Genomic DNA, 24,365 nt, shown 5'->3' with positions numbered 1-24,365 from the left:
GTACAAGTAGGCTTGGAGCTATTTTTAGAAGGATGAGTTCTGTTGATTGTATTGTTTTATTTTATTTTATTTTATTTTATTTTATTTTATTTTATTTTATTTGAGAGAGAGCGAGCGAACATATGAGCAGGGGAGAGGGGTAGAGGGAGAGAGAGAATCTTAAACAGGCTCCATGTTCAGTGTGGAGCCCAATCTCACAATGGTGAGATCACGACCTGAGCCAAGGTCAAGAGTCAGACGCTTAACTGACTGAGCCACCCAGGTGCCCGGATTGTATTCTTTTAAAAACTAATCACAAAGTTTCTCCCATGCCAGGTGTCTTGTGGGGGTGTTGTTTGCAAGGGTCTTTTTCTCCTGTGATCAGTGCAAAAGTTTAGGGGTCTGGCAGACCGGGGCTTACATCCTGGTTTTACTTCTCCCTGACCAGCTCTGTGACGCTGGACGACAGATCATTGGCCTTTCAATTTCTTCATCTGTAAAAATGAGGGTTCACGCGAAAACTAGCTACCTTTGTTGTTATTGTGCCAACCAGTGTTCTTTTGGTTTTAAATATTAGACAACCCCAAATGAAAGGGGGGTTGCATCTCCCTAGGCAAGAAGGCTTGCGGTAGGACAAGTGTATGATGGGTTGATTTAGTAGCACGAGGATCCCGGTGTTTGCCCCTTTCTCCTCATCAGCCATCCTCAGCAGGTAGGTGATTTCTCCCCTCCTTGTCACACCGAGGCTGTAGCAGCTCCAGGCATCACGGGCAGATCTGATGAAGTGCGGCAAACTAGGATGGCGTTTTCTTCCATGTGATTCCTTCTTCTTAGTGAGCAAGCTTTTCCCTCGGAAGCCCCCTAATGGACTTGTGTCCCTTTGTCTCATGTTTTAGTCTGGGCTTTTTAGGTCCCCCGGGTCCTGAGGAAAGGATTGAAGTGTTGACGCTTTATTTAGGAAGTCAGGCCCAGTGAGGTCAAGATGAAGGAAAAGAAGGGGGAGTGAGGCCAGGGAAGATGGAAGCCGTGTGATTGTTTCATGCTGAGCCGCGAAGAGACACGGCTGGTGTGTTTGTGTGGCACATTGAGGGGGGCTGCCGGGAGAAACTGTACCCCGATTTGTCAGGAACACTCTTCACTTCGCTTGCTGGAGTTTTTGGAGGGTAGAAGGAAGAAAGGTTTTGACATTGATAGCTTTTGAAATTGATATTTAAACCTTCCCTAAGTCCTGGTATATTTCTCACCAGTTGCTTTACATCGGGAGGCAGGGTGGCCGGTGGTTAAGGACATGGCCCGTGAGTCAGACTGCCTGGGTTCAAATCCAGACGCTGCAGCTCACTGGCCCACGAGGGACCTGCTCCTACATTTAGGGTTATTGGGAGGATTGAGTGAGTTAATGTCTGAAAGCACTTGAACAGTGCCTGACAAGTCAGGCTCTGTGCATATTGATGGTGACCCTTGCCCTTTCACCTCTAGAACTCAGAGCTGTTTGTCCCATGTAATGATCATCAGCCAGTCAACGTTTACTGAGTCTAGGGCTGTATAGGACACAGACCGAAAGGCACAGACACTCTTTGCCTTCTGTGTACGCCCTCCTCTGACTTCCTTCTGCGAATGGTACCTACCTTAGGGGCACCTTCCGTCTGTCCTGTCATTTGATTCAACGGTCTCTCTCAGCCGTGAGCCCTGCAGGGCACAGAGGCTGTCTGTCTGTCTGTCTGTCTGTCTTAGCTCTGGGGCTTTACACTGCACTTGGCACCTGCAGGCGCTTGAGAATTGCTTAGTCAATGACCTGTCAGTACTTTCTACTCTACCTTGAAGGACTTATTTACAGACATGTCTTATTCCCCTTGCTTTCCTAAAAGCAGTTAGAGACCAGGCCCCGATCGTCAATGTTTGTAGGCACTGTTTGGGTGGATGGTTGACTGCATGAATCCCAGTTCAGGATACAACACGTAGAGGCATATATGAAGATATGAAGAGATAATAACACTGCAGAGGGCTGGGACAGGCCATTTTAGGGTCTTGAGGTCAGGTAGTTTATGTTTTCCAACTGCTGGGTGGAAAAAAAGAAAAAAAAAGAAAAGAAAAAGCTTGCTGCCTGTGCTGACTTGCTTAGCAGCCTGCTCCTCGTCTTTCTGTATCCTGCAGTCCATCCAGGGACTAGTGGATTGATGCCTGGCATGGATGGTCGGCAGGGGCTGGAGGCAGGAAGATGAGCTGAAAGAGTGTAGGCCTGAGACGAAGAGGGGCTTGAGGGGGTAGGGTGGGGGTGGAAATGGAAAGCATGGGGGGGCGGTGGGTGGGTGGGTAGGAAAGGAGAAGCAACAGGTGTGGGCCCTGAATTTCGTGGGGTGTGAAGAATGAGGAGGAAGACTCTGCTTCCTTTGGGGACTGGTGCCTGGGCCCCTGGAAGATAGGGTGGTGAGCAGATCTTTTTTTTTCCATCTGCCTAACCTGTGAGATGGAAGTGAATGTTGTCTTTGCCTTCTCCATTTGGTAAGCCCGAAGGATATTTCCTTTGGGTTGGGTTGAGTGCTTAGGCTCCTGGCCGTGTCCCGCCTTGGCCTTGCTGTAGGACCTTGGGCAAGTGTTTTTCCACCTGTAGGCCTTAGGGGATTACTTCCTTTCCAAAAACAAGAGGCTCATTCTTTCCTTTAGTGTCATTTACTTTGTGCCTACTGTATGCACCATTCTAGGCAAGGGCACAGATGAGGTTTCTGTTCTCATGGAGCATACATTTTCGTTGGAGGAGGCTGAAGATAATTGAGGTAAATTGCCAAGGAGGAAACATACTAGTGATGTGATGCAGAGTGAGAGGTGCTAATTTCCGCTGGTTGGTTGGAGAAGGACTGCCTGATGAGGTGGCATTTTAGGCCATGACACAGGAAGGTCTGGGGCAGAGTATTTTTGGAGAAAGGAATCAATGTGTAAAGGCTGTAAGAGAGAACCAGCCTCAGGAACAATGAGAAGGGCGTGATGAGATCATGGGGGGATATGTAGACTGTCTTTAAGACTTGGGGTTTTATTTAAGTGTGATGGGAAATTGGAGGACATTTTTTCCACTAGAATCCCTTTTGATTATTTTCCTCTTTACGAGGGCCATACTTTTAAAAATCCTGTTAACCAAAAAAGTGTGCTTACTAAACAATAGATGTACAACTTCAAATTATTTTAGGTTTTTAAAGTATGGGGAAATAATTTATGGATCATGATGCGTATCTTTGAGGATCCTCCGGGGATCTAAAGGTGGCAGATTGAGACACTCAACTGAATAATCTTGAAGGTTCCTCTGTTTCAAACATTCATGCTTCCCAAAGCTGCATGCCATGTAATTAAAAAAAAAAAAAAAAAAAAAAAGAAAAAAAATTACGCCACCTACCGACAGAAGGAAGAAGGTGGATTTTTGCACAAGGAAAATCCCAAACCCAGTAGATTTCTTCGGTTGTGCACCTGGCTTTACATTCTGTACGTGCGACCTGAAAATGGCTGTGGGGAAGGGGTGTTATGGTCCTGCTTTCCTTTTTGCTTCCCTAGAGAATCTTGATTGTGTGTCTGTGTCCCTGTGCATCAATTCATGATGCAGTGGCAGGGGAGAGGGATGACCTGGGAGCTGCCCCAGTATTGGATGTATGTGTGGGGAAGAGCACTGGATGGCTCAGCCTCCATATAACTGAGTTAATCCATTGTTTGTAACTGACCTCTGGTTTCACTGAGTTCCCTTATTCAGTGTCCCCACACCCTAGTCCCTGCCAGTAGGCCTTTTTTAATGTAGTCGTTAACACCCCATCCCTATCATTAAATTCTCAACTGCTTTATTCCTGATTTGCATTTTCCGTGGCTGAATGAATGCACTGACTTCCGTTTTTTTTTTCTGTTACAGATGGTGTGCGCAGGTGACGGTAAGTAGCACTTCCCTGTCTTCTCTTGTGTTGTTCGTTATCGCCCCCTGCTGGACACAGCATCATTAACAGCAACGTGAAAATCACAGAAAATGCAAATTTGTTCAAACTCTTAGTTTCCAGTTTTATTTTAGAAGTGGGGTGAGTGTGGAAACAGCACGGGAAAGAAAGAATTCAATCATTTGCGCAACTTTGACAAAAATTTTCTATTTTCTGTGATTTTTACTTTCCCCAGCCTACATCTGTGGGTGATTTTTAAAAGACTGTTGTCACAATGCAGTATGATTTATATTTATTTTATGTGCTGTTTTCCTATACATATTTTTTGGGGCTGATATATTGCTCCATGATTTTTAAAAGTGATATACAGGGTGTATGTAACCTTTGGAAAACCAGACGTAGCCTTCTATATATTTTGCTTCCATGTGGAGGGCTGAGTTCCAGTTGCTAACTAGTGTTGGCCCATTGAAGTTCTCCCTAGTCTAGAGTAGAATGAGAAAACTAAGACTATGATAGTAAGATTTAAGTGATGCTAAACATATTTAGTTGAAAGCACCATATATTCTGGGATTATGTCCTTACTATTTTTTTTGGTCATTATTTGTTTCTATAAGAAATAAATGTAACCGTATTTGGTAGTTAAAAAAATGTACCTTTTAGCATAAATAAAAATTGGTAGCTCTTGTCTGTCCTCAAAATTTGGGGACTTTTTTTTTTTCCTGATTGGTAAGATCCCAAAGTTTGTGAACCATAGAGATAAAATAATTAGAGTGTTCTTCCAGTGCCACGCCAAGGGGGCAGATCTTGCTGAAACCTTGTAATAAAGGCAATCTCAGTTAATAACAGTGATTCTGCAAGGTCTGTACAAACAATGAGAAGAGCTCCGCAGTTGCTTTTTCTTGCTTGTGAATCAGTTTGGTAAATAAACTGGTAGGCACCTTGTGTAGCCTTGAATCATCGGTGCCAAAGAAGAAAACTTATGTGCATGGAGAAAAGGGGGCAAAGGGGAGATGAGAGAACTGTGATTCGTTTTAAAAATCATAATGAAAACCTGTTGTACAGCAAGTATATAGTGGGAGGTGCCATTTTATTAGTTTGGGTGACCGCCGTATCTGACTGCTCAAATCAGTCACAGTTTATCACTGAAAAGTTTCCTGGTGTCTTACTGAGATGGATTTCAGTGGCTGTAGATGTGACTGATACCAGATCACAGCTGAAGCCTAGAACATTGGAAAGAAAAATGAAATGCAAACTAAAAAGTCTGTGAACCATTGCTCTAAAATGATTAGAATGTTCTCCCAGGGCTTTGAGTAAAATCACATGCTAATGACCAACAGGATGGGATTCTGAACTCAGATTTTTTGCAATGTCCAAATCCAGTGACTTTGGTTACCATATTATAAAAATAATCCTTTATGTTAAAAATAGTTTATTAGAGCTGCCAATAGAGGAGCTCCAGAATGGGAGGCTTTAAGGGACTGATTCTAGGTCACAGAGGTAAGGGACAGAGTGGGCCCGTATGTCTAGTTCTGAATTCGAAGACCAGCTCTTTTCTCCTTATGTTATTCTGTCTCATGTCATCTTTGTGCCCCAAAATGGCGGAGCTTCCTCCTAGTTTCAGGGTTTGGCAAGAAAGTTATCTTATGCACCATGTAAAACCTCTCCACATACAGTGTTTTCTAAGAATGGCGAGAGACTCATTTAGCATCTTAACGTCTTTTTTTGTATCAGCTCCTGTATAGATTTAATCTGTATTCAGGTGACAGCCAACATTGCCAATCTCTGTCATTTTGGTCTCTGTTTTGCAGCCTTCTGTTTCACTAACACACACGCATATATATATATATATGTATATATATATACACACACACACACACATATATATATATATATATATATACACACACACACACATACATAAATGTATCTACAGTTAGTTTGTGGGAAGAAAGTCCAGGAGGAGAAATAGAGGGAAATAAAATTCTGTGATTGCACAATTCACTTCTGAAAAGTAGAGATGCAGAGCAGTCCTGACTCTTATATTTCTTTTTTAAATATAATTTTTTCTTTCCTCTTTTGGGAAACCATATTAAAATAGAATCCTTGTTTGTGTCTGACGTTGAAGCTGTGTCCATCAGTCCAACCAGTGTGGCCCCAGCATGGACAAACACGGACTCAGCTGCTTCTACGTACACGCACACAGAAGGTGAAGGTCAAGCTGGGGATAACACCACAGGCTTTAGCCCAACAGCTTCATACACATCCTTCACCACTTCAGAAACAGTCAGTAAGACTTGGGCAGATTCCACGGTCGCAAATGATGTGACAGGTAAGATGAGCTCCCAGGAATGATCGTGAGACGTTCCTTTTCACCCTGTATCCTAGAGCCTTGTCCATTCACGTTGCCTGTGGGGGAGAGATTGGTTTTCGTTAATGGTGGAAGGGGAGGAGAAAAGATGCCATATTGGTTCAAGCCCAGGAGTTCAGGTGATACCTGAATCATTACCTAATCAATGCAGATCATTTGGTATTCAGGTCTTGGGTGCTTTGGGAGGTTTTAAGTAGGTCCACTTTTAAAAATCTTTTGCTATTATTGGCTAGTATTTGCTTTTCTGCTAAGACTTGGGAGCAGTGACCCCATTAGACATGTGTCTTGATGGTGTCTGTAATTAGTAGGCTTTTCTTAAGCCCGGCAGGGAAGTTAATGCTGTTTATATTCTCAGGAGTATTTGCCGGGCCTGGAAGTTTGGTGTGCTTTATAGAAGAGCGTGTTTCAAATGAAATGATAGCCCAGTGACACTCGCTTAGGTTTAGATTTTTATTTAGCTTAGATGTCAGTACCCTGAGGCACGTGTTATAGCTGCAGATTTAGCTCTCTCCCTTTTTTTTTTTAAGCAGAAAAGAATCAAAAGTACAAAAAAGAGACAAGAAGCTCTTTTAAGCTGGGAAGAACCAAACATTTAAAAATGAGCTCTTCTTTTGGTTTTCTGATCTGGGGATGTGATCTCTTTGGCTGGTGAGGCCCTGGAAGCCTGATGTCTTGGAGCCCAGGGCACCTTCTGTACACGGAACAGGCAAATGAAACTGTCGGTTTTCAGCAGGCTTTTTTTTTTTTTTCAAGCCAGGAAACTATTTCTTTAAATAAAATCTTGCCTGGAAGCCCCATAAGGAAAAAGAACTGGAGAGAGAGGAGAGAGGACCCATAGGAGTGGGGTGTCATCAGTACCCTCAAAAAACTCTTGTCGCTCCGTAGAGCACAAGTTCAGAGGCAAAAAAAAAAAAAAAACCCTACGATAGAGGTTTGCTCTATCGTGAAAGAGAGGGGGACAGGTGGAGAGGGCAGGGAGAAGATGGAAGAGAATGAAGGAGGAAAAAGAAGATAGAATTTAGCAATGGTGATGGGGATGAGATGACACAGGCCAGAGGAGGTGGGAAGGTGGCGGGAAATACCCAGCCTGGTTGCTGAGCCCCTCATTCCACCTGAAAGCCCCCCGGGACAAGGCCTTCCTCATCAGCTACTATTTATTGGTTGTGGACTAAGTGCTTCGTTGTTGTTTTTTTAAAATAAAAAAAAACCCCATTTTTAAAAATGTTTTTATTCAATTTTGAGAGAGAGACACGGACAGAGTGTGAGCAGGGGAGGGGCAGAGAGAGAGAGAGGGAGATAACCCTAAAGCAGGCTCCACGCTCTGAGCTGTCAGCACAGAGCCAGACCTGGGGCTTGAACCCGTGACCTGTGAGATCATGACTTGAGCCAAAGTGAGACACTGAACCGACTCAGCCATCTAGGCACCCCTGCAGTTTGACAATTTTGAAGACAGTTTCGAAGACTCTCAAATCACTGTTGAAGCTAACTGTTGTGGAGCAGAGCAGAGATCCTAAAAATCTCTGGTTACAGGTTTATTCTTTTCTGTATCATTTCCTGCTGTGAAATGATGGCATTTCCTGCTGTGAAATGATGGACTTGCACAGGACCCTGATATAAAAAAAGTATTTTTAGTGAGTCACATTGGAACATCAGTGACCCCAGTTATTCCCAATGAAAGGTGACTGCAAATACCTTGTTCCATCAATGCCCATTGTGTGTTTTTTAAAATAGAGCCGAGTCAAGTTTCTGATCTTCGTGTTTCCTTCGTGGGTGTGACGCAAGTTGCTATTACCTGGAAGAATGGCAATGACACTGCCACCTGCTGGATGCTCTTTGAAGGCGTCGAAAGTTGTAAGGAGTTGCCTCAAGTCTTGGTGGTCAACATATCACACCTGACACCAGGGGTTCGACACAAGGTCACCCTGTGTCTTTCAGAATCAAATGAGGAAGGGAGAGAGTCCTCGGTTATAGATAGTGGCTTAGGTGAGTTACAAAAGTGTGCTTCTCATCTGCCATACTGGTTTTGACTTTCAGTAACTTAATAGTTTTAAGAAATATTGCTCTTGTAGTTGTATAGAGTTTTAGAATTTCTAGAGGGCTTTGCTCCAGACTGTTAGTTTTACCCCACATCTGTATGAGGAAGGAGGGAAATGTTCTTATTTTACAGGTCAGATCATTGGGGTTCAGAATGGTAACAGGGGCTGAAGCTTTCTGAGTCTGGCATCCCGGAAAGGAGCTGGCCCCTTTAGCTCTTTAAACTGTCAGTTCAACAAATACTAGATGCATTAACCCAAGTAGGGCCATCGGATGAACTTGTCACATCTGTTGCGAAAAGCGAAACTTAGCAAGCGAGGCTAGCAGATGTCTTCTGCATTGGCAGTGGAGCAGCCATTTACAGATTTGAAGCATTTTCAGAGGCAGCCCTGTGAATTGAGAAGAACAAGTGCTTAATCCCCATTTTACACATCAGGAAATAGTACTACGACGGGGGTGTTAGGATTGTTGACCACAACTGACAGAAACCAGACTTTAAATAGCCTGGGCTAGAAAAGCAACTTGTTGGCTCATGTCTGTTTTCCTGCTGTGGGCAGTAAGGCCCTGAAGCAAGAGATGAGGGGACTCCCATCTCCTCCGCCTGCCTCCTTCCATATCGGCCTTGACTTCAGAGTGGCTCCTGCCCCAAAGCTCAGGGAGAAATGGCCACCAGCAGGTCCCCCAGTTCACCTCCTATCAGAAGGGGTCTGGCCCAGGGGAGAAATTCCTGGAGTGAGATCAGATTAGCCAGGCTTGAGTCCAATGGCCGTCCCTAGATGACCACCTTTGGAGCTGGGCGGGAGACGATTTTCTTGAAAGAAGGGGAAGAGCTGAAAACAGCCGAGTTGGAAAGAGAAGGGGGGTGGTACGTGGGCTACAAGTAGAGAGCGAAAGAGCTGCTGAAAATCAGGGTCCTTCTAGGAGGATGTGTCTCTCTGTGGGGGAGGAAGGGAAGAATTTGTGGTGTAGTAACTGTGGGTGCTGCCTGACGTGTCCTCTTATGGGGAAGGTGCTGTGGGCGGACAGGCATGTGCTTCCGTTGCAGTTAATGTATTTGACTTTTGTGATGGAAGTAGATGCCAACGCCACGGAGAGCTTCTCCCAGCAACCCCGGAACCACACGGCCCCCGTGTCTGGATACCAGCTCAAACGTGTGGACCTGTCTTCGGACCATCTTCTGACTGGAGACACGGAAGTCCTGATTACGGGGTTGGTGCCCGACACGGAGTACTGTGCCGCTGTCTATTCTCAAGCAGCAGATGGCACAGAAGGAGGGCCCCAGCGCATAACGTTCAGGACGGGTATGTTGAATTTTGTAGAATGTCTTCAGCCCGCGTTTTCCAGCACCCACTTTGGTCTTCTGTGATTCTCGTCTCTCCGTTATCTCTTGCTTCACAAGTACTCGTGTTGTCAGAGGGAGTTTTCTGGAAGAGATTTCGGACAGAGCAAATCCAGTGAGTTTCTTCTTAACTACGTGGCCAAGACGCTTCTTTCTTTCAAAAGCTCACTAACGCGTATCGGGCAGCTGCTACGTGCAGACGCGAGGTGCTACCTCGTGTCTTCCTTTCGTGTCTCTGCACCCAGGCCAGTGGGACAAGCTGGTGTAATATTTTTCTCTTATAATTAGCTATTCTTCTTGTCATTTGTTGGTTAAGTATTTTCCCCTTCAGGGAAGAAAATGAGGTGTTTTTTGTTGTTGTTGTTGCTGCTTGTTTTGGGGTTGTTTTGTTTTGACCTCCCCTCCAGTGCATGCTGATCTTTCTGTGGAAGCTTGTTGATATGTGCATTGCTCTTCCTACCTGTAATTTAATGGTATTTCCGCTCTGTAAACTGACCAATATTTGGAGGTGTGTCGGATTGGTGCTGACGAGGGGGCAAAGAAATGCATGGTTCCTTCCTAAGGGGAGTTCAGGATAGATGGGGAGTCGAGAGAGACATCCACGCATTGACAAGTCCATGGTCAGGCCCCGTGGGCTCAGGAATAAATGCTGCACCAGTGTCACCCTCAGGGACTTGGTTGAGGCAACACGAACTCCCACTCTGGTTACCTGACCCAAAAATATATCTGTTCTCAAAGGCTGTCGGAGACCCATAGAATGGAGGGAGAAGGGGTGCGGGCTGGGGGATACAGGGCAGAAAATAAGACTAGGATCCAGGAAACTCTGGGAGGCTGGTAACACCTGGTTACTAGCTGGTACCTGGTAACACCCTCAGGAGTCCGAGTCCCAAGATGGAGACGCTGTCACGTTCGTGATTTCTGGATGGCTGCGTTGGGGAAGGGAGTGTGGTCCTCCGGCTTCTACGTGGATGATGAGCACTTCCTCCCTCCAGGGGGGATTTGGTGCTGTTGGGTGCCGCACAGGTGACACGTGGCCACCGTCCACTGCAGCTGCCCCCTGAGTGCTCTAGACAGTGGAAGGCTGGAGCACGATCTTAGCATCAAATCCCGAGGGAAGGCCTCTTCTATAGGCAGGATTTGAACTTGCTTTGAAGAGAGACTAGGATTTGGATAAAGGGAGAGAGGGAGGAAGACATGTCCACTGAGGAAACATTATGAGTGAAAGTGCAGGTGGTGGACCCCGAGGTACGAAGGTAGAGAGGTGCGAGGAGTGGGTGACAGCTCGAGGACCCTGGTAATTCTGGAGGGGTCGACTTCGTTCCTAGAGAGTTGTGATCGTATCCTCGTGAGTTGGGTGTCTCTGTCAGAGGCAGTTACTAGCCTGGCCATGTCACTTGCAGGGGCTGGACAGTCTGGGCAGGACGCCTATGACAGGTTGTGTCTGTAAAGAATTACTGCTTTTCCCTGTGTCCACCTTGAAGGAGGGTCCACTTGTGCCCTCCTTTCTTCTTTCCCGTTCTACCGGTGATGCCAGTGTGTGGGTGAGGAGGGGAGGATGTAGCTATAGGAAAGGCCGCTTGGCTTCTGGGGACCCTCAGTGACCCAGCAGGTTGGCAGGTGGGAGGGCTCGGTGTCTAGAGGGTGGGGCAGGAGGAGGAGGAAGAAGGGGCCCTCCAGGGGTGCCTTTGACAGTGGTGGGGCCATCCTACACACAAGATGCTTGTGCAAGAGGGTGAATGGGCTCCTCGCTGAGCAATGTACCCCAGGGCTGGCTCCATCCAGAGGATGAGCCCTTTGCCTGACTTGCTAAAAGGGGTCTTGTGGGTTAGCGTGGGCCTCGGGTTCCCTGCTTTAAAGCTGTCTGAACAGAATTAAATAGTGATTGCAGGGGCACCTGGGTGGCTCAGTCGGTTAAGCATCTGACTTTGGCTCAGGTCATGATCTTGTGGTTCCTGAGTTCGAGTCCTGCATCGGGTTCTGTGCTGACAGCTTGGAGCCTGGAGCTTGCTTCAGTTTCTGTGTCTCCCTCTCTCTCTACCCCTCCCCTGCTCACGCTGTGTCTCTCTCTCTCTCTCTCTCAAAAATAAATAAACATTAAAAAAAATAGTGATTGCATCTTAGGCTCTCAGATATATGGATACACATGGCCTGGTTTGTGTGAACTGTCCTAGCACTTGATAAGTAATAATCATAGTAACTTTAACCCTCTCTGTGTGGCATGTGTGTGTGTATATGTGCATATCTAGATGTATATACATGCACACAATACATGTCTCACACAAAGCATTTTTCAAGCATCTCGTTAGGTGGGATGGCGTTAAGGAAATCATCAGAGCACGTTGAGACACCTGAGATTAGTCGTGGTAGGAAGTCACCTCTAAGGCTGATGAGCAAGGGGAAGAAGGGGTGCTTCTGGAACCTGGTGGGGGCTGGGGCAGTGGAAGAGGCAGCCTTGTCAGAACAGGCAGCCCGAGCAGAGGCCCGTGGGAGAAACACTTCACTGCTTACTCCTCTGCTTCCAGGTCGCCTGCTCACATTGCTTGCAGGTGGAACCCAGTCCCAGGGCCTCTGGTAGGGCCCCTCCTTCCTGCCAGCCGCAGTGATGCAGCATGTAGGGGTCAGCCTTCCAGGGCACAGAGCAGGCAGGGGACGGACAGCATGGATTGAGAGGGTAGGATGGGCCAGTGGCAGATTATTAGAGCTCTGTGTTATCTTTTCTCGAGGTTAGGAATATTACCCCCATTTTGCAGATGAGGAGACTGAGCTCACATGATTTTCCTCAGAACTACCTGGCCATTAATGCAGAACTAACCTTGGAACCCGGACCTGCCTTGCGCTAAAGTGTGTAATCTTTAATGGGTCCTGTATAGTTCATTCTGGAAGCATATATGCTTGAGAGTGTTTCTGGGTCACCCCAGGACCTGGGCAGGGCATGAGTAGAGTCCATGTTGTTGTTTGAAGAGCCTGTCATATCTCTAAGAGTAAACTCACAAGAAGAACAAAGCGGTAGCTATGCAGTTGCAATTGGCCAGGTTGTCTCTTCACTGAAGATGATGTCTGACACTTGCTGGGACCCCCATACATTGATGTATGTTGTAGTAAAAATGTGTAGGAGAGGAAGGCATGATTGCTGAGAATCTTTCTTATAATGGATGACAGGCCCTGATGATGGTTTGTCTCTGTCTCTCTCTCTGGCTTGGCCATTCTGGTTACTGTTAACGCCTCTTCTGTCTTCACAGTCGCCAGTCAAGTGTTTGACGTTGAAGTTGTGGACATCAACGCAACAAACATGACCCTGACCTGGAAAATCAATGATAACGAGTCGTCCTCTGTCTATACCTACAAGATACAAGTCACTGGGGAGACAGATTCCTTCACCCTCCATGTCAATGAGACTCAGGTCGTCATTACTTCGCTCAACTCGAGTACCTTGTACAACATCACGGTGCATCCTTTCCTTGGCAACAGTTCCGAGGGCGTGCCGGGTTTTCTCCAAGTGTACACCCGTGAGTTCACTCATTGTTTTGCTGACCTCTCTCACCTGCCTGCTCTGTGCCAGGCCCAGGTACGAGACAAAGCTTTGTCCCTACCCTCGAGGAAAACACAGCTCAGTGTGTGAGCCCACAGGGACTCTAACCTCCTTCCAGATGTGCACCGTTGTAACGATGATCGTTGACTGACCCACCCCACGTGCTGAACATGGTGTACATGCTTTCCTGGCACTGTCTTCTTTTTATTTTACTTTTTTACACTTCTAAATTTTATTTTGTGTGTGTGTGTGTGTGTGTGTGTGTGTGTGAGAGAGAGAGAGAGAGAGAGAGAGAGAGAGAGAGAGAGAGAAAGCGAGCATGTGAGCACGGGAAGAACAGAAAGAGGGGGGAGAAAGAATCCCAAACAGGCTCCATGCTGTCAGCACAGAGCCCAATGTAGGGCTTGATCCCATGAACCATGAGATCATGACCTGAGCCTAAATCAAGAGTTGGTCCCTGAACCGACTGAGCTGCCCAGGAGCCCCTCCTTGCACTGTCTTATGTAGTGTTCACAGACCTGTGACATGGTTGGAATTAGCCTTATTTTATGAATCCGGGAGCCGTGGCTGAGAGAGGTGCTGTAGGGAGGTGTTACACACGTAGCAGAGGTAGGATTCAACAGCTGGGCTGACTCCAGCCTGTGCTTGTAATGACCATTCATTCTAGCATGGTAGAGGCAAAATGATGCACGGAGACAAAAAGAACCTGGTTATTCACGTCCCTCTGTCTTTTGGATACTGACATTATAATGAAGCAGGGCACAGATGTATCTCACCCTTTCTTTGCTTACCTGTGCTTTAAAGAGAAGATGACAGGCAGCAAATAAAAAGCTTCCTGTTCCAGGGCACCTGGGTGGCTCGGTCAGTTAAGTGTCTGACTTCGGCTCAGGTCATGATCTCACAGTTCGTGGGTTCGAGCCCTGCACTGGGGTTTGTGCCGAGCCTGGAGCTTGCTTTGGATTCTCTGCCTTCCTGTCTCTCTGCCCCTCCCCCACTTGCGCGCGCGCTCTCTCTCTGTCTCTCTCTGTCTCTCAAAAATAAACATTAAAAAAAGATGCTTTCTGTTCCAAAGAAGGTCCGAGAATTAAAGTAAAGCAATAATGGTATACCAGTAGTACATAGTATAACAGTATCAGTATCGTACCTTACCAGGCGCTTTATGGGTATTGCGATGGCCTCCATGGTAGGTATTAGGAACCCTGTTTGACAAATAAGGAGGCTGCAGCCCCACCCAGCCGAATGATTTGCCCAAGGGCGCAAAGTGGCAGAGCAGAGACGTGGGTCCCAGGGATGCCTGGCTCTGGACCCAGGGTTCGTTTCACAGAATGCTTCACTTGGGTGTCTGTTGTTTGCTAGGAAGCGCACCTTAGGCACCTTTACAAATGTCTTCTGGACTGGCTCTTTGGGGGTAAGTGGAATCTGGTTTCCCTTCCTCACCTTCTACACTTTTACTCTTCAGTCCCTTTATTAGTTCAGATTAGGTTTGGCTGTGAGTAACAAAAAAACTTCCCAAGTATGCACGGCGTAAACAAAACAGGAGTTTGTTTCTTTGTCCTTGTAGAAGCAGCACCAGTGCTAGGCAGGACGGGATGGAGGAGTGTTAGCCAGGGCTCCGTGGCAGGAAACAGAAGCTTTTTACGAGCTTTTTTCAGCCCAAAGGAACTCGATCCTGGGAGCCGAGGGTTTGCAGAGTTATTGGGAGGGCTGGTGTGTTATTTTGCCAGGGCGGCTGTTGTAAGTACCACAGACTGCAGAGCTTAAACAACAGAAATTTATTTTCTCACAGTTCTGGAGGCAAGAAGTTTGAGATCAAAGTGATGAACGGTTGGGTTCCTCTGAGGCCTCTCTCCTTGGCTGGAAGGTGGCTGTCTTCTCCCCGTGTCTTCGCGTGGTTGTCCTTTGGTCTGTGCATGACTGTGTCCTAATCTCCTCTTCTTACCAGGACACCAGTCATATACTGGATTAGGACCTACTCTAATGACCTTGTTTTACCGTAATCACCTCTTTAAAGGCCCTGTCTTTAAAGGTGCTTTAAAGCACCTTCTGAGGTACTGGGTGTTAGAGCTCCAACATATGAATTTTGAGGGGATATGATTCAACTCTTAACAGCTGGGGGAGCAGGCTTTAGGCTGGGACCCAGGAATGGCTCCCACACTAAGGGGTGCAGTTTTGTCACAGTCTGCAACCCCCACTGTAGGTGTTGGCTCCAGAAATATATGTTCTGAGCTGTAATCCGGGGATCAGGAAGCCATAGGTGCCACCACAGCCACCGTACCCGTTCTGGAGCTAGGCGGCCTGAACTCTGGGTATTGCATCTACATTCCAGCTACAAGGAGGAGGAAGGGCAGAAGGTAGTGCTCCATGCGTTCATGATACTTCCTAAAAGTCATACGGTACTTCTGCTCACATCCTATTGACCAGAGCTCAGCCACATGGCTAATCTAGCAGCAAAGGAGGCTGGGAAATATAGTCTTTACTTCTGACAGCCAGGTACACAGCTAAAAATCTGGGGTTGTATGACTAAGGGAAAAGCCAGGTAAGGAATGGGTTTTAGGGGTCAACAGCAGCCTCTACTGCATGTTTCTAAACAGAGGTTCTGGGAGGCCTAATAATATATTTGAGATAAAGCAGCCAGCAGCAGCCAAGGTCCTACCCCAGAGTGTTAGCTCGTGCCCACGTGGGTTCACCCCTCCTCTCATTTCCAGTGAATGACTTTGTACAACCTAAGCATGCAGTTTCTATGCTCTTGTAGCCAACTGTTTTCTCAGTAGCCAAAAATACCAGTTGCTAAGGGCATTGTAGGTGATAATACAAGGAAGAGAGAAAGGTCGGATGTCCCAAGTGTGCATATAATCTCAGTGTAAATATTTTGTGAGGTTCAGTCACCCTGTCTTCTGTAGAACCAGGCTCTAAATCTAGTTGTTTACTCTCTTCCCACAGCCCCCCGTCCAGTTTCCGACTTTCGAGTGACGAGTGTCAGCACAAGGGAAATTGGCTTAGCTTGGAGCAGCAATGACGCAGATTTCTTCAAGATACTTACCACAGAGGAAGGAGCTGGAAAATCTCCGCTGGAAACAGCCACCCAAAACCAAAGTATTGTCATTGGTGGCTTATACCCTGGAACCAAGTATCGTTTTGAAATATTTCCACAAGGACCAAATGGGACTGAAGGGGAGTCCCAGACGGTTTACAATAGAACTGGTAAGCAAATAGGCTGTGTTTTCTGTAAAACAGTGGTGTTTCTTAAAGGAAATCAGTATAATTTATAATGCCAGGTTTTCCAAATACTGCTTTTAATTATCTAATGAAAATCTTAAAAACATTTATAATGACAGTAATGCATATTCATTATGTAAAATACATAGACAAGCAAAAGAAAATCACATAGTAAACTATCAACCAGAAATAATCACTGGTAACTTTTGGCATATTTTTGATGTATGAGACAATCGATGATAACTTTTCTAATTTTAAATATGTGCCTATATTTTATTTATTTATTTATTTATTTATTTATTTATTTATTTATTTAGAGTGGGGAAGGGGCAGAGGGAGAGAGAAGTTGTGGGGTTCCATCACATGAATCATGAGATAATGACCTGAGCCGAAATCAAGAGTCAGATGCTCAACTGACTGAGCCACTCAGGCACCCCTATATATTTTTTCTTTTACAAACATTGAAGTCATCCTATTCATGTGGTTTTATAATCTGCTTCTTACCACATATCAGCTTATTATGAGTGTTCTTCCCTGCCAGTATAAATATTTCTACAGGATAATTTTAATATCTTCCTGGCATTCCATTGTCTAAATCGGGTCAACAGATAATAATGGCCTATGGGCCACATCTGGCCATTGCCTGTTTTCATAAATAAAGTTTTATTAGAACACAACCATGCTTATGTGTTTATATACTATCTATAACTGCTTTTGTGCTAGAAATGAGCAGTTGCAATAGAAAATATATGGCCCACAATATGTAAAATATTTATTCTGTGTCCCTTAAAGGAAAACTTAGTTGACTTGTGGGCTAGATCATTGTTACCCAAAGTGTGATCCAGGGATCTCTGAGGGTCCCCTAGATTCTTTCAAGGAGTTGATGAGTTGTTATTATTATTATCATACTGCTTCTAAAGTGTTATTTGGCTTTTTTAATCTTATTCTCTCATGATGAGTGTATAATGGAGCTTTCCAGATGCTATATGACAAGGGATGACATCGTCACTCTGATGGCTAATGGAATGTATGCTTGTGTATTCTTATGTTTTAAAAACTCTTCATTTTTTATTTCTTTAAAAAATTTTTTGGGTGTTTATTTACTTTTGAGAGAGAGAGAGAGAGAGAGAGTGAGCGAGCGAGCAAGCATGAGCAGGGGAGGGGCAGAGAGGGATAGAGACACAAAATCTGAAGTAGGCTCAAGGCTCTGAGCTAGATGTGGGGCTCCAACTCATGAACCGTGAGATCATGACCTGAGCCCAAGTCGGAAGCTTAACCAACTGAGCCACCCAGACGCCCCTTCATTTTTTATTTCTAATACAGTAAATATAAATATAGCCTACATAAATAAAAATTCTCTCTTAAGGAGGTAAAGGGGTCCTGAGATTCAAAAGTTTAAGAACCAATCATATGGATGTATTGTAAATTATTCAAGTACTCCCCTATTGTTGGAAAAGTAGATTGTAGATTATATACAGTCTTTCATAAACAGCATTATTCTTTGAGGCTAAGTGATCTTGATAAAATTATTTCATCAAAACAATTTAATGTTCATTACTGTTGTTTTTAAAATTTGAAACACGTTTTTTGGGAAAGCTTGGTAAACATACACTATTCCTTGAGCTTTGATTGCAAGAGAATTAATCTTTTATATAGAAGGGAAGAATAAAAAAATGAGGCCTAATTCCTTTAGGCACACATGAAATCATTTGGGCTTTTGAGATTCTCCTTGTGTAGGTTTCTTCAACTCTGTTGGTTGGGTGAAGGCATTGATAGTTCCTTGCAAGGTTTGTTTCCAAAATAACGGACTGCTAAAGTACATTCCTTAGATGAAATGCAGTAATTCCATTTCAAGTCTGAATTTTATTTTTTTATTAAAAAAATGTTTTTAATGTTTATTTATCTTTGAGAGAGACAGAGCATGAGTGGTGGAAGGGCAGAGAGAGAGGGAGACACAGAATCTGAAGCAGGCTCCAGGCTCTGAGCTGTCAGCACAGAGCTTGACGCGGGGCTTGAACCCATGAACTCTGAGGTCATGACTTGAGCCGAAGTCAGATGCTTTGCTGACTGAGCCACCCAGGCGCCCCTCAAGTCTGAATTTTAGATTAGACTGTTGCAATGGCATCTTAACGTCAACGTATATTTCTGTTTTTCTTTTGAGAATGTTGCTACCATGAGGATTACCGTGGTGGGGGACACTTGATATTGTGTGACTTGCCAATGCCCAGAACTTAATGTGATAATAGCTTAATATATTGGGGGTCTACAAAGTGCTGGGCTCTCATCTTTTATTTAAAAATTTTTGTCATAACTTCACGAGGTAGGCACTGTTAGCATCTCTGTTTTCCAGAGCAGGAAATGGGAGTTCTGTGAGCTTTATAACTGGGCCCAGAGTGACAAAGGAGTGAACTGACCTCTGGCTTTGAAGAATGAGGTCTCAAGCAGAGTATGGACTGATGGTCAGCTGCAAAGCAATTTAGGCCTATTCGTTGAGGAGAAGTTACATCTCTTGTACTGTAACCTCTAATTGAGTCCCATTGAATGGGAATCATGAAGAGTTGTGATAAGGCACTAATCTCTTCGGGGATTATCATTCTATGGTTGAACAACTTCCATTATTATTAAAGTCAGTATAACAGCATTAAAGGCAATTTTGAGGAAGGGAAACAAATGCTATATGATTCAGCAGTTCCAATTCTACGTGTGTGTGTGTGTGTGTGTGTGTGTGTGTGTATGTTTGTATACATATGTTTATATGTGTATATGTATGTATATGTATTTATATGATATTTATATTTCCCAAAGGATTGAAAGCAGAGACTCGATCAGTTATCTGTATACCAGTGTTCATGGTAGCACGATTTACATCAGCCAAGAGTAGAAGCAGTCAAGTGTCCAGAGAGCAGTGGATAGACAAAACGTGGTATATCCACACAATAGAATATTATTCAGCCATAAAAATGAATGAAATTCTGATACCCACTGCATGGATGAACCTCAAAACATTATGCTACGTGAAAGAAGCTAGACACAGAAGGACAACTATTGTATGATTCTACTTACCTGAGGTTCTTGAAATAGGCAAGTTCATAGCGGCCAAAGGAGAACAGAGGCTACCAGGGAGGGAAGTGTGGGGAGTTGCTGCTTAAGTGGAACAGAATCTGTGTTGGGGGTGATGAAATATTTTGGGTATAGATAGTGATGATAGTGTCACAAAATTGTGAATGTATTTAATGCCTCTGAGTTGTACATTTACAAATGGTTAAAATTATAGATATGGATATTTTACCACCATAGAAAGGAAGGGAAACAAGAAGAACTCTGCCTTCTAACCCCGCTGAATTCCTTTCACATCTGTGTCCACAGTCATAGGTTTTGTTTACATCGTTGTAATTATTATACAAATAATTGTATTTTGTATTTCAACTATTTTTTTTTTAACTCAGTGTATATTGTAGCCTCCCTCCCATAGTATGTATGGTCTTTATGTTTTTAGTGGCTGCAGGATGTTTCATTATATAGCCAGATCACAGTTTATAGAGCCCTTCTCTTTTTATGGAATATTTAGGTTATTTCTATTTTTTTTTTTACGTTTATAGATAATGATGTACTTTTTTCTTTTTTTGAAGTTTATTTTGAGAGAGAGAGAGAGAGAGAAAGAGAGAGAGAGAGAATGCATGTGGGAGGGGTAGAGAATCTCAAGCAGGCTCCATGTGGCGAGCATGGAGCCTGACGCGGGGCTTGAACCCTTGAACCCTGAGATCACGACCTGAACTAAGATCAAGATTTGGATGCTCAACTGACTGAGCCACCCAGATAATGGCGTCCTTTTATGGCCTTTTGTCTGTGGAATCCCTGTGACATCAGGAATCTGGTGGTAGGGAAAGAAGACTCTCAAAGCTCCCTACCTTTACAGAGGAGGCACTTAAAAAAAAATTTTTTTTTGGAAGAGAGTACATGTGTGTGGTACATGCATGTAAAACACACACACACACACGCACACACACGCACACACACACACACAGGGTTTTACAGTGAAAATATTTCCCTCCTTTGTCCCCTCACTCAGTTCCTCTCACGAGAGGGGACTTGGGTTCCCAGGTAAAGAGAAATGTTTTGAAAGCAAGGGCAGAAAAGTAGTAGCTTATATGGTTATTTCTGGGCCTCGATCTGTGCATGCACATTACAGCTGGTTCGGTGTGTAGAGGTGAGATGCGGGGGAGCAGGGTACCCCGAGTACCCCTGTGGGAGAGTTCTCTTCTGACCCCAGCTGGGAGGGTGGTTGGGGTGTGTGTGTACGTGTGTTTTCCCTTCTCCACCCTGGCCTTGAATACTCTCAACCTAGCAAACGTCAGCTGTCCATTTCAGTTTTTCTTTTTGGTATATGCCTGTGTTACAGGAAAACGTTTTCTTTTCAGGGAGTTAGATTAAACACTCACACATCCACACACACGCCCACCTACCCACACACACATACACACCCCCACACACACCAAACTATTTATTGAGCTGTAATATACATATTGAAAACACACACGTCGTAAGTGCATAGTCTGATGCATTTTCACCAACTGAACCCATCTGGTCATCAGCACTCAGATCAGGAATCTGAATAAGACCTCCACCCCAGAAGACCCCCAAAGGGGGCGTTTTTATGACAAAAGCGAAAGACCAGAGAACCCACAGGACAGATTGGTAAGCTTGCTCATCTGTGTCACGGAAGAGCCAAAATTCTCGAAAGACAGGAGTGTGCGTGTTTCTCGCTTGCTTTGGAGTTTGCCCTCTGTGAACTCGTCTGAGACTTTGCTGGCAAAAGAGCAAGTTCTCTGGACACTTTGCAATAAAGCTGGGTGTTAAGATGGTCCTTGGCACTTCCTTTGTACCTCCTTTCCTCCCACCAGATCCCAGTGCCGTCTTTGACATCCGCGTGTTCCACGTCACCACAACCGGGATGGAGTTGGAGTGGCAGAGTACGGACAATGCTTCCGAATACACCTACCACCTAGTTATACAGTCCGAGCGCGGCTCTGACAAGATAAACACTTCTCGCAAAGAGATCACTCTCAGGGGTTTGGTTCCAGGCACCTTATATAACATCACGATCTTTCCAGAGGTGAACCACATCCAGGGGGAGCCCAGCTCCACGGCTCAGTACACATGTAAGTCTCTTAAGGACACCCTGGTAAGTGGTGTTCTTTCTGATTCTCCTGGAGGGTGGGAAGCAAGCATTGGTTACACGGTGAGGTAAGTGGCCATTGTGTCTCGGGGCTCCAGGTAGAATCTGAAGCTGCTTAAGCTGAAAACATTGGCCTCCGCAAAGGTTCTGGTGTTCTCTTGGGGCATTGGTGCTGAGCTTCTAAGGAATTGTCCTTAGAAGCAGAAAGATCCGATAAACATGGACAACATAATTATTCCATTCATTCCTTGGGAATACGGACTAGAGGAGAGTCACCTTGTCTTGGTGACATTAGAAGATACTGCTCAAATGGGGAGCTTTGCTTGCAGAGTAGTAAGGAAGGCGTCTTGCTAATGTTTGATCTAACTATATGGTACAGATAGATGGTAGTTTGTATTATCTTTTTCGCATATATTTTCTCTTTCATTAATCAGATTTCCAAAACAGATAGGAAATTATATCTGGAAAATGTATTTCAGATAAACTTAAAAAAGAAGCCTGGAAAATGAATTCTTTTGAGATTTAATCTGTATAATTATTTTCTGAATGTCTTTTTGGGAAGCCTTGTGTATTTTGAGTCAGCAAATGTTAGCTTTATTTATTCTTTCCTCAAAGGAGCCAGGCTATTTCTAATTGTTAAAAAAAATTTTTTTTTATTGTTTATTTTAGAGAGAGAGAGAGAGAGAGCAAGCACAAGTGGGGGAGGGGCAGAGAGAGAGGGAGACACAGAATCTGAAGCAGGGTCCAGGCTCCAAGTTGTCAGCACAGAGCCCGACATGGGGCTCGAACCCACGAACCGTGATATCCTGACCTGAGCCAAAGTCGAACACTTAACCGACTGAGCCACCCAGACACCCAGGAGCCAGGCTGTTTTTAGATGCAGTAAATAAAATAGTCCTGGAATTCAAGGCTTATCCGTGCCTTTTTTTTTTTTTTTTTTTTTTTAAACTAAGGGCCCAGCAATGTAGCCAACATTGAAGTAAATACCAGCACCACAGAAGCAACCGTAAATTGGCAGAACTTTGATGAAGCTTCTCCCAGGTATACCTACCACCTTTATATCGGGAAGGATGGAAATTTCAGCCAAGCAACACGACTAGTCACAGACATTGGCGTCACCTATGCTACCGTCACTGAGTTAATACCTGGCTCGTCATACACAGTGGAGATCTTCACCCAAGTGGGAAATGTCACCACGCCACTGGCATCTGGCAGGCAGTCATTCTGTACAGGTGAGTAGCCTCAGGTGCCTCCTGCACTTTTTCCTGTGTGGTGCTGACCTTGCAGGTGGGTCCTCTGCAGGCTTTAGTTTATTAGGTTTCGGGTCGTGTGTGGTAACAGACCCTGGACTCTCCCAGAAAGCCCATTAGCTTAGTAGGGCTGTCTTGTCCTCCTCATTTATTCATCCAGCAGATATTTATGCAACACTTACTATACGCCAGGCGCTGTTAAGTGACACCCCCAAGTCTCTGCCTTCCTGGAACTTCGATTCTGGTGGAGAAGACAGACAGATAATAAGTCATTAGATGATGATTACTGCTAGGAAGAGGGAAAAGAACAGAGAAGGGGGAGAGGAGATGTTTATGTAGGATGCCCTGGGAAGGCCTCAGTGAAAAAGTGACTGTTGAGCAGAGACCTGAAGGAAGTGAAGGAGCCGGCCAGATGGCTGTCAGGGTGTAGAGCATCATAGGCAGAGGAAAGGCCAGTGCAAAGGCCCTGAGGCTGGAGTATGCCTGCTGTGTTGAAGGAAGAGCAGGAGGCCAGGATGGCAGGAGTGGACCAATGGGAGCAAGAGGGTGATGGGTAGGTGGTGCGGCCCCGGGAGGTGACGGGCTAGGAGAGGGATGCCATTCAGGCTTGTGGTTCATGATTTGGCTTTCCCACTGAAGAAGATTGAAAAGGATATTGTTAAAATGGATGCTCAGCCTTTTTGCCTTTCTCAGTCCTTATCTCTCAGTGTAAAAAGTGCTATAAAGAGAAAGGTAGCCCTGTGTTTAACCTAAGGAGCTTTCAGAGAGCAACCCAGGGAGTGTTCTACAGATGGCTGTGAGTACTTGGGCTCACGGGTCTGATGGGGGCACCTTTGTCACCCTGGCGCCCGTGCACCACCTTATTCTTCCCCCTCTTTGTACCTACCTCTTTCCTTGCTTAGACCAAGCTGCTCAGGTGTGTTCAGGCCGATTTGGAAGCCGAGGGCTGTCATCGGATCAGCCTCCCTGGTAGCGTAGGAGCTGGCACTTTGATGACCTCTGACCTTTCAGGTGGAGCTGCTAAAGAAATCCCTGTAGCTCCGAGTCACCCCTGCTCCTCGGGCCCCGTCCACCTGGTCTAGAAGCTGATCTTTGGGATTTGGGTGGCTTCTGCTGCCGAGACTTACCCTCGCTGTAATTATTGCAGTCTAGAGCAAGAGAAAAATACATACGAGCATTTATGCCTGGGGGTGGCTGGAACAGGGGCTGTGGGGGTAGCGGTGTGTTGGGCGGGTTACTTTCCCAGGCCTCTGGCGGAGCATGTGGGAGCTGTTAATGGGTGGTTCATTAATGCTTTTCCTGCCTTAAAATACTGCAGCACTGAAGCAGTGATAGTATTCTGCCCCCAGCACCTTAGTACAGAGCTCTCTATTTACAGCAGTTTAGGGTCGGCCATCAACAAAACTCTATTGGTCCTCAGACAGGTAGAGACAGACAACACACCATTTGAAAGATGAAGAAACTGATCCCATTTACTATTGATTATTCCACATGTTGTGTGTATACAAAATGCCCTGGACTTGGATTCAGGAAACCCAGGGTCCAGTTTTGGCTTTGTTGCCTAGCAACCAG

The 24,365-nt window shown here is 45.2% G+C and overlaps 1 protein-coding gene across 1 annotated transcript in view; it reads left to right on the top strand.

Annotated features, from left to right (window-relative positions):
• Window positions 1–24,365, top strand: part of PTPRJ (protein tyrosine phosphatase receptor type J) — a 173,341-nt gene that overhangs the window by 113,782 nt on the left and 35,194 nt on the right. The window contains exons 2-9 of the mRNA XM_086677409.1: window positions 3,863–3,881; window positions 5,980–6,210; window positions 7,981–8,232; window positions 9,360–9,584; window positions 12,862–13,128; window positions 16,092–16,352; window positions 21,269–21,526; window positions 22,497–22,775. Coding sequence (XP_086533535.1) covers window positions 3,863–3,881; window positions 5,980–6,210; window positions 7,981–8,232; window positions 9,360–9,584; window positions 12,862–13,128; window positions 16,092–16,352; window positions 21,269–21,526; window positions 22,497–22,775 — 1,792 coding nt within the window. The remainder of the gene's footprint in view (window positions 1–3,862; window positions 3,882–5,979; window positions 6,211–7,980; window positions 8,233–9,359; window positions 9,585–12,861; window positions 13,129–16,091; window positions 16,353–21,268; window positions 21,527–22,496; window positions 22,776–24,365) is intronic.

This window comes from Puma concolor, chromosome D1, assembly GCF_028749965.1.
Source record: "Puma concolor isolate L17-30 chromosome D1, mPumCon1.1.hap2, whole genome shotgun sequence".
Classification (NCBI taxonomy): Eukaryota; Metazoa; Chordata; class Mammalia; order Carnivora; family Felidae; genus Puma; species Puma concolor.
This window is presented reverse-complemented; position numbering and strand designations above follow the sequence as displayed.